Genomic DNA, 10,395 nt, shown 5'->3' on the forward strand with positions numbered 1-10,395 from the left:
GATTAAATTACTTGGCAATGATTATGATCAATTATTCCCTTATTTTCTCAAGTCTTTATAATATGTTTAGCTTAACCATGTCTTATGATGCTAAGAAGGGCTTTCACTGTAAAAGTCCAACGAAGGCTGGAATGCTGGGACGATTAAAAAAAGAAAAGGATTCTATTTATTTTCAGCATTATCGTACGTGCATTACGGCCTAAGAAGAATATTGACATCGAAGACGAAAAAAAATGTTTTTCCCCGCTTATGAAATGTGGAAGCTGTGTTCCATTCTTCTCATTAGAAAATCAAATATCTATTCAATCAAAAGATTCTTAATATCATTATGCCTGAAATAATGCTGAATGGAAGTTAGCGACAAGTCTCCATTGGTTGACAAAACTCTTCTTCTCCTTTACTTTCAGATCCCATGTGGTCTAGTGGCTAGGATACCTGGCTTTCACCCAGGAGGCCCGGGTTCGATTCCCGGCATGGGAAGCTATTTTTCATGCCGTCCAAACAGAAATGATTCATGTTAAAGTTGTCGTCATATGAATCATAAGCTGAAGGAGGATTTTAATATATGATACGGTGTTTCCGATGATATGCGTGGTGTTGTATTATCTCAACATTGTACGGTAATTCTGAAAGATAATCCGAGTTGTAAAAATTTAACGCTAGTTGACTGCTCTTACTCTTCTTGCACCCACCTTACCTATCAGCTAGAAAAAAAATCCGAAAGATAATAGAGTTGTAAAAATTTATGTCGATGTGAAATGTTAGCACCTGAGTCACGAACTTTTTATTAGTACGTAAGTATACGTGACACTTGAGAGAGAGAGAGAGAGAGAGAGAGAGAGAGAGAGAGAGAGAGAGAGAGAGAGAGAGAGAGAGAGAGAGAGAGGTATTACCATCATATAAAACTGCCAGAAACTCGAGGCAATTCTTACCCTGACTAAGTAACTTGTTCTTACCCCTCCTAGGGGCAACCATTCATTAGATGAATACCATCCCACCCAACCCTCTCTCTCTCTCTCTCTCTCTCTCTCTCGCGGAGACGAAACCTTTTTGGGAAAATCGTCTGGATGGCTCAAGCACTGGCCGGAAACGGCAACTTCCGGCGAGTTATGCCATTTAATTGGCCGCCTTTGTGGCTTAATAATCCCTTTGTGCAGCAGTAATGAACCGCAACCAACGTGGGTGATGATCCTCCCTCGGATCGAACCCAGGGTTTGTTGGATGCGCAAAGGATAAATCAAATCCGGAAGCAGTCATCCTGAAGTGATGCTGTTTTTTTTTTTTTTTTTTTTTTTTTTGTTTTTTTCATTAACAATATTCAGTCATCGGTCTTTCCTCTTCTCTTCATTTTCGAAATATTCCTTTTTCTTCGAATTTATTCATGTTATATTTTATAAAAAAAAAAAACATACTCTAAGTCAAATTTCTTATTTTTATTTGTATCAAAGTTTTTATTTATTTATTTTTTCATTTATATTTCCATGACCAATGTATTTTATTTTCCCTTTCCTTTTCTACCGTGACTGTATTCTCGAAAAATTAAAATTCTTTTTAATATGATGTTCACCAACGGACGTTCAACTTTTTTTTTTTTTCGCTAAAATAATTCAGACAAATTGTCATCATTTTCTATTTCAAATCATTATTTTTCCACTATTTGTCATAATTAAGTTAACTTCTTCACATCCATATAACCAATATCCACTTGGAAATCGAAACTAAACATAGCGACTGTAAACTTTGACGAAATGGATCGATATTCTATTGTTTATACCCATTTCCCTTGATCCTGCACTCTCCCATTAAGGCCCTAAGACCAGGCAAGAACCACCATGCACCATAAATGACACCAGGTGTTATTTCTAACATATAAACCAAAATAACTAAGAACGTTTTAGACGATGCCACTTTTCAACAGATTTCATTCATAAAATCCTGATCTAAGTTGGGATGTCGTGTAGATTTGACAACCATGCCGCCATATTTTCTGTACAGGTCAGGAATGGTAAGAAACTTGGCGCTATTGCTCTGCTTATCTGACCGTGAAGCCATAAACTGTAAGGTTCCCCACGGCACCAGTTAATTGCTCAGCCCCAAGAAGCTTTTTTTTTTTGTTTTTTTGTTTATGCCCACCAGTATATTAAATGGCGAAAATGAAAATCAGATCACTAAGCATAGCTTCGATCAAGCAGTGCAAGGCATAATAGCTCAACTGAACGCTGCAGGCCTACAGTATATCATTCATGGAAAGAGGCGGAAAGCAGCAAGGAAGAGTTTGGAAATCCGGTTTTCAAAAACAAAAGAAGGATAAAGTCTCCGACTGTGACAGACATAGATCAATTCGATCGTTGTGTCTTGCGACGGACAGTGATGAATTATCAGATCAGAAACGAAATAACTTTTTCCACCACTCCCGAGTAGATCATGGCTGTTGCCTTTAATTAAGTTTCTTTTTTGTTTCCAAGAAGGCATCTCATTAACAGCGATTCACTGTTGCAAACTGACGCCCTAAGACTGACTTGAGACATCAACAAGCTCCTCCTTGGACTCATCTCTGCTTCGTAAGTCCCACCAACATCCATTGCAACATCAATCAAACTGACAGGGTTTGTTGCAATCTAAGATTCTAAGAGTACATTTTTAAGAAATGGCTTCTATCCTCATGCCCATACGCCCATCACGTAAATTAATCAGTGACTCAATATTATACAGGTTTATTTCTTTATGTCTCAATGTTTCTATGGATTATCACTATCAGTATCTTCTTTAAAAAACAAATCCTATCATATGGAACAAACCTACAGGGGCCAGCGACTTAAAATTCAAGCTCCCAAAGAATATGGCGTTCATTTGAAAGAAATTACAGGGAAAATAGGAAATGTAGATGGAGAAATTCATAAGTGCAAGGTGAATTGTTTTAGATAGTAATGCATCGCATATTCGCTTTAATTAACTTCTGATGGTGTAACTTCACAACATCCTCAGGGAGACTGTTCCACAGTCCAACGGTGTGAGGAATAAAGGACCTCTCGAACAGAGAAGTTCGACAGCGAGGCACATTTATTGTATATCGGTGCTGCTGTTCAGCAAATGTGGTCGCTCTCGGCAGGAAATGAGGGTCAGGGATCAATTCCTCCCTTTTTTTTTTTTTGACGAACTGGCGTACTCAACTTCTATCAAGTTTTCGATTTTTCCAGTGAGAGTGTTTCAATTTTTGATGCTCTATAACAAAAATTTCAGCCGTCTGCGTTGTCAGATTTTCCTATAAAATTTCCTTAAAAGATGAATTAATTAGAAGCTTTGAATAATATAAAAACCTTTGAAACCTATTTTCACATAATGAATAAAAGATGGTTTGCGCCCGTGCGTCAAACTAGGAACGAATGGTGACAGACAAAGATTTCTATTAGAATACAACTTGTGAAACATTGACAAGCAAGAGACCATCAGTAGATGGTCCAAGTGTTAGGAAACGGAAACCTACCACCACGAACTTGATAAATCTCTGGCCGGAACAGACACCCACACCGGAGAACAGTATTCTAGTAAAGGAAGGACAAATGACCTAAAACAGGTTACGTTGATTTTATTATTGTTATCAATATTATTAGGCCTTACATACAAGGTCTCATATATTGTAATTAGAAACGAGCAAATATTCGTAAAAGGCAATCCTTTAAAATAATTAAATTGTAAGAATAACTCAACATAAGAGACTGCTCTCATGTAAAAGTAAGGGGGATAAGAATGAGAAAAGAAGGACAATAAAGGAGGATATGAAGATGAAACCCAAATCAGGACGATATATGACGTTAGAGCTAAAGGAGTATTGGTTAATGGATAAAAGACTGTATAAATGGTTTTCTCATTTAGGCATTACATCTTATACGTTGTATTTTGTATTTTAACCCATTTTTATATGGGGTCGCCGTTATGAATGAGTCGTCTCCATCGATTTCTGTCCTGTGCATCGTTCTCGTCAATACCTTTCCATATCAAATCTTCCCTTACACAATCATGCCATCTCTTTCTTGGTCTTCCCTTCTTCCTTCTACCCCGCACTTCCATTTCCATCTATGTCTTCCAACACAATGTTCCTCTCTTCGTAACAGGTGTCCATGCCATCGAACCCTTCCCTCCTGTATCTTCTTTGATATTTCAACCACCTTTGTCGATCCTCTTATATACTCATTTCTAATCTCACCTTCCTTTGTTACTCCCAACATCCATCTCAACATTCTCATTTCTGCTACATCCATCTTCTCTGTTTTCCTCATACTTGTTGTTTCTGTTCCATATAACATAGCTGGTCTGGCCACCGTCCTATGAAACTTTCCCTTAAATTTCAGAAGAACCCTCTTGTCACAGAGGACCCCTGATGCAGACCTCCAGTTATTCCACCCTGCCTGAATTCGATGTCTCACCTCTTGGTCCATCTTCCACTATCCTCTAACATGGACCCCAAGTACTTGAACTTCTGTACTCTATTTCTTCCCCATCCAGTTTCATGCTATTTCCACCATCCTCACTAATACTGGAACACATATATTCGGTTTTTTATCTGCTTTCTCTCATTCCTCTCTCCTCAAGTGCTGCTCTCCACCTCTCCAAAACCTTCCCTCCAACACCTCCCTCCTCTCTGAACACAACACAATGTCATCTGCATGTAATATGTACCATGACACTTTTCTCTAACATCCTTGGTCATTACATCCATCACGATGTTGGAGATGAATGGGCAAAGTGCCGACCCCAGGTGTAATCCAACTCCTATATCAAATCCATCTGTCTCTCTAACACTGCTTCTCACTCTAGCATACACATTCCTGTACATCTCCTGTTAATTTTTTTGATATCGATAATTTTAATAACAACACTTACTAATTGCGGAAAACCATCAAACAATTCCAGTTGATATTTGTATTCTAAAAAATTATCTTAAACGGGAAAAAGATACGACAGCTTCATAATTAGAGGAAGTTCGTTGTACGTTACGACCTATATTACAGAAATTCATCCACCTTTCTCATTCCAAAGTTTCTCCTTGTCAGCTCATTCTTGGGTGAATATGAAATTTTATTTTGATGTAAGTTTGGAGTGAAGAGAGTGAGGGGAACAGTCTGAGCAATTTAGCTTTATGAGTACCGTATTCTTGTATACACACACACACACACACACACACACTCACGCACGCACACAGGTGTATATATATATATATGCAAGAGCCAGAAAGAAATATTAAAAGGTATAAGTACACTTGCTTTTTTAATATTTCCTATTTGCTCTTGCAATTATATATATATATATATAGATATATATATATATATAAAATATATATATATATATATATATATATATGATATATATATATATATATATATATATATATATATGTGTGTGTGTGTGTGTGACTGGTAAAAATGTTCTTTTACAACAGAATTCCATTTAATAAAAGGAGCCAATAAAAATGCCAAAATATAGAAAGTAAGCACTATATTTCAGAGACTGCTGTCTCTCTTCTCCCTACAGGTAGGTAATGAATGAGAAAAGTTACAGATAAGGCAGTAGCTATACCAAAAGATCCATTCACAGATAATTTTTCTTTAATCTCCTTAAGCGTTGGGTGAAGGAAGATTTTATCTATGATATCTGAATCCCAGGCACCCTTTGAGATATTCATTACCTATCTTTGTTTGATGTTATAAATTATATGTGACAAATTCCAGTTTATTCTGCGGTTATGGTTATTTATATGGTTAAAAATAGCTGAGCTCTGTTGCCCATACTTAACTGACCGTTTATGTTTTATTAACCTCTGGGGAATTGATTTTCCTGTAAACCCGATGTAAGGTTGGTCACAGTCCAGGCATGGGATCTCGCATATCCTGTGTCTTTGGGGATTGGCTTTTGCTGGACGTTAATCAGGGATTTGGCTGAGGTGTTTGGATAGGTAAAGACAAAAGGGTTAGATTTTCCGATACTCCGGGTCATCTTCTTAATCCTGTCTAGGTGTGGAATTTTGGTTGCTGGGGTCTTGTCATGAGAGGGTCGGTAGAAAATTACGTTCGCTTTCTCAGTTATATGGTCAGGATACTTAAAGACAAAAGCTGCTTACGAATTAGCTCAAAATTCCTTTTCCAGGAAATCTGGGCAAAAAAATCATAAGGCTCTTAATTAAGTATAGGTCGCTGGCTATGCCTATCTTGATAGAAATGTCATGATAACTAAAGTAGTGAATGTATGAAAGTGAGAACGTTGGTTTTCTGTATATGGTAAATTTGTATTCTGTCGTGTCTCTAATTATTAAAACATAAAGAAAAGGAATTTTGTTGTCTGTTTCCCATTCAACTGAATTTTAATGCTGGGCACTAATGCGTTAAACTTTTTGAAAGGAATTCGTTGAAATTGCCCTACCTATTATCCCAAAATGTTAGAATATCATCCACAACATGATTCTGGATTTTATTGCATTTATTACTATAGCTTCAAAGAATTCCATGTATAGATTGGCTAAAACAGGACTTAAAGGACTACATATGCTACACCCGAATTTTTGTTCAGAGAGTGACTCCCTGAATGAAAATACCTTATTAGATACATATGATTCAACTAACTTTATTTTGTCAAGAGCCAGTGGGAAATTATCTAAATAGGGGGCTAATTTCCCCCTAAAAATCTGTAGAACGTCCTGTACTGGTACTTTTGTGAATAGGTAATCTACATCAAGCTTAAAAGTTTTATGTTGTGAATTGGTATATGTGCTTCTCTGAATTTGTGACAAAAATCTTCCTAATGTTTAATGTGACTGGAAGAAAAAGTGCCTAAGAAAGGGGAAAGGAGGCCACCTAACCATTTAGATATTTTATAATTGAAAGCTCCGGCACATGAGATGATGGGTCTAAATGAAAGATTGTCTTTGAGAGTTTTGGAAAGGCCATAAAAATATGGTAGTTTTAGGTTAATAACTTTAAATCTCTCCAATAATTCAATGCTCTTTTTGTCTTGGCCAATTAATCTTACTTTCCTAAACAACTGTGCGGGGACGTTTTGGAGGGATTTTTAGTAAATTTGTCCTAAGTGTTTGTGTCACTAGGAGTTGGTTTATTTTTACGAGGTAGACATTCCCTGTAGAGCAGAGCCTTCAGCTCATAACTTTCTTATTATGTTCAGCCTGACTCAGAAATCTCAGTCAGATACGTAACTTTCCATGGTAAGTAGGTCTTTTTCTTCAATTACATCATAAAGGTAATTTCCCTGGTCAGGATTTATATATTTACATCTATCTATATCTATCTTTATCTAAATCTATCTAAAATATATATATATACTATATATATATATATATATATTATAATTATCTATATATATAAATATATGATATATATATATAGCTTTTATATATATCAATTATATATATAATATATTATATACTAAATATATATAATATATATTATATATATATAATAATGTTTTCCTCGTTCTCTGTCTGAAAAAATAAAAAAACTGTGGAAGTTTGACCTTACTGGGGCACTCCTAAAAGGCCTTGCCTAGAGAATGGAAACAAGAAAATTCTATGGCTGAAGGCTGGTATCAGTGGAGGGGGTAAAAATTTTTAAGAAAAAAAAAAAAAAAAAAAAAAAAAAAAATTTTTTCCAGGGAAATTCTTGTTTAAACTGAAAGGGTATATTTACTCTAAATTACGTGAGTAAGCAATTTACACCTTAAGGGTGACAACGACTCGAACGCAGTTGATTGAAGGCAACCAGGACATGTGGCTGGGAAATGATCCAGGCACAAAAATAAAGCTTGCACAGCGAATTGCAGAATAGTCCTGGCGCCGCTTCCAAGGGGTACCAATTTTCTCTCGCAACTAGACGAGATATTTGTATCTGCAAAGAGATTGCATTCCAGAATCAGTAGTAAGGCAATAAACATGTGGGGAACGTTAAACATGATTCTCTCTTATTGTCTCACATCAAAGTCAACCTACTGGGACATAGAATGACTGAGAGCTTATACAGAAAAGAATATTGCATTGTTTTATTAACTAAGGGGATGCCAATAGGGGAAAAGTCATCTTGAAAAATGAAAGAGGAAGTACGGGCAAGAGATAAAAAGAAACAAACTGACTGCACTTGAAATTACTCCATTACAGTACCTGGGTATCCGAATTGCTGAGCAGAGGTGTTATCACTATGGTCAATAAATAAACCCGTGGGGGTCCCCAGAGGGGCAGGGAGAGCAAAGGGGGAGAGGTGCGATTGCCACGTAGCTGGAAAAGTTCTAAGAAGGTCCATCTGGTGTATCACGTTTTATAACTTTGGTCCCAAGGTTTGCACGGCGTTCCAACAGAGGGCAAGTGTGCCATCTCCCATTAACATGTGCTCTGCCAAAGGTCCGTCCACTTTCTCCTTCCAGTATAAACCCTGCCCAATGTCTGAATCAAAGGGCCCTGCTGCATTCCTGTGAGGATCAATTTCAAAGGCAGCCAATCGGAAGGGACAAAGAGGTACTCATAGAGAACAGAGGCTGGTGAAGAGAGGCGACTGAAAAAAAAATGTCTGAATTTCCTTCTAAAATGAGTTATTTTGCTTTGGTTCTAGCTTAAATCTGAGCAATATATATATATATATATATATATATATATATATCTATGATATATATGTATATATATGTATAACTTAATTCTGAATGACGGCATGATTTCCGACGCAAAAAATGTCATTGTCAAAATACGAAAGTATCGTAAACTCAAAAAATTTGGACACCAACACACCAGCGTCATCCCTCAAACCAAACCAATGCATTTAACCAATCGACAACGCCGCCCGAGCTTTATCAATGGCATTTGCCAAAAATAAAACTCAGCCATTTAATGGGAAAGGCTTCCAATGCCACTGAAGTCCGGAGCACTACTAATAGCCGCAATGCAAAAGCCATGATATTACGAGATTTCCCAACCATTTACTTGATTGCCAAATACGGTGATGTATAATACTGTTGTTTACGAGCAGAAGGTTAAGCACTACAGATGAGAGGCGCAGGGGTGAATTAGTTTGACTTCAATAATTGGTAGATCTGTTTTTTTTTCTCTCTCTCTTTTTTATTATTTACTGATTTATTTATTTTGAAGTCTGTTCGAGTTTTATTTTATATTAAGAATTACTTTTATTATTTACAAACGCAGTCTTTTGCCATTAAGGACAAACCATAAATAAAGTTTTTTCTATCTGTGCAATTGATACCGCAGGAAAATAGGTTAACCCTTTCGTAATGCAGCCTCGGTAGCGCAGTAGGCAGCGCGTCAGTCTCATAATCTGAAGGTCGTGAGTTCGATCCTCACTCGGGGCAGAATCTTTTCGTTACCCTGAGATGTAAGAGGTTCTCGTTGTTCTCGTTAACCTGAGAGAGAGACCTCGAACTCAGAGCCGTATGTATATATATATACGGCTCTGCTCGAACTGACTCGCTCATGATACTACGGTACAGGTCAAGGTCAAGGTATATGGAATAAGGGAGTCATATTTTATGTACTTCGGTACCGGTGTGACCCTTATCAGCAAACGTCCCGTAAGGGTGACCTTGCCTTAGAGTAACATGTGTGTCGCTAAATTCTTCAAGATGAATATTCTACAAACAACAGTGCAAAACTGAATAGAAAATCCTTTTGCTTAATGACACTTTATTTATATAATAGCACTATCGCACCATAAAAAATGACAGTAACATGAAAGGTAGTAGTTTACGTTAACAGGATTTCTTATGTCAACAGAATTCTAGAGGAAATTGACAATATCTTCAAAAAGGCAGAGGGATAAATGGCCAATATAGAGGAATATATGACTAATACAATAATTCTTAATTGATATTTAAGGGAACGGCCTTTCGAGAAATGGATAATTTGCAGCAACAAGAAGCAACAACAAAAGTGCTTATAGCGACTTCATTGGCGTCAAAATAAAAACTGAAAATATCAATAAACTAATAGCAACGTGCATCCATCTTTTATTTCTGTGCACCAGCGATAGTCAACGAGTCATGAACCCCAAGTTTACAAAAGCCGTCTTCCATCCCGGGGGTAAGTAAGTCCAGGTTCGAAATTCCGGACGGCACGTAACTCCTCTCAGGCTGCGTTTACACCACACGAATCGAATCGATTCAATTCATGGAGAATCAAGCCGATTCATGATTCCTCTTGATTCGCCACACTAATTTCAATATAACGGTTACGCACCAAGCGAATCGGCATGATTTGAATCAAGACGAATCATGAATCGTATTGGTTCTTCATAAATTGAATCGATTCGATTCGCTTGGTATAAACGCAGCCTTACGTCAGGAATTGCCGTCTCTGACATTATTGTAATTTTTGACGGCGTGATCACGCTACTGATA

The 10,395-nt window shown here is 37.0% G+C and overlaps 1 protein-coding gene and 2 non-coding genes across 3 annotated transcripts; 2 read left to right on the plus strand and 1 right to left on the minus strand.

Moving 5' to 3' along the window:
* The first annotated feature begins 408 nt into the window (after window positions 1-408).
* Trnae-uuc (transfer RNA glutamic acid (anticodon UUC)) lies at window positions 409-480 on the plus strand. Its single transcript has one exon. It is a non-coding gene; the product is annotated as a tRNA-Glu (tRNA).
* Window positions 481-4,007: 3,527 nt separating this feature from the next.
* On the minus strand, window positions 4,008-4,436 carry LOC135209133 (uncharacterized). The gene has a single exon (XM_064241782.1). The coding sequence runs from the start codon at window positions 4,434-4,436 to the stop codon at window positions 4,008-4,010; it is 429 nt and encodes a 142-aa protein (XP_064097852.1).
* Window positions 4,437-9,278: 4,842 nt separating this feature from the next.
* Trnam-cau (transfer RNA methionine (anticodon CAU)) lies at window positions 9,279-9,351 on the plus strand. The gene has a single exon. It is a non-coding gene; the product is annotated as a tRNA-Met (tRNA).
* Window positions 9,352-10,395: the final 1,044 nt, after the last annotated feature.

Source organism: Macrobrachium nipponense, chromosome 11 (genome assembly GCF_015104395.2).
Source record: "Macrobrachium nipponense isolate FS-2020 chromosome 11, ASM1510439v2, whole genome shotgun sequence".
NCBI classification, from domain to species: domain Eukaryota; kingdom Metazoa; phylum Arthropoda; class Malacostraca; order Decapoda; family Palaemonidae; genus Macrobrachium; species Macrobrachium nipponense.

Bases quoted from the DNA above. Each gene is read 5' to 3' on its own strand.
- LOC135209133 (XM_064241782.1), bottom strand. From the start codon at position 4,436: ATGGACCAAGAGGTGAGACATCGAATTCAGGCAGGGTGGAATAACTGG.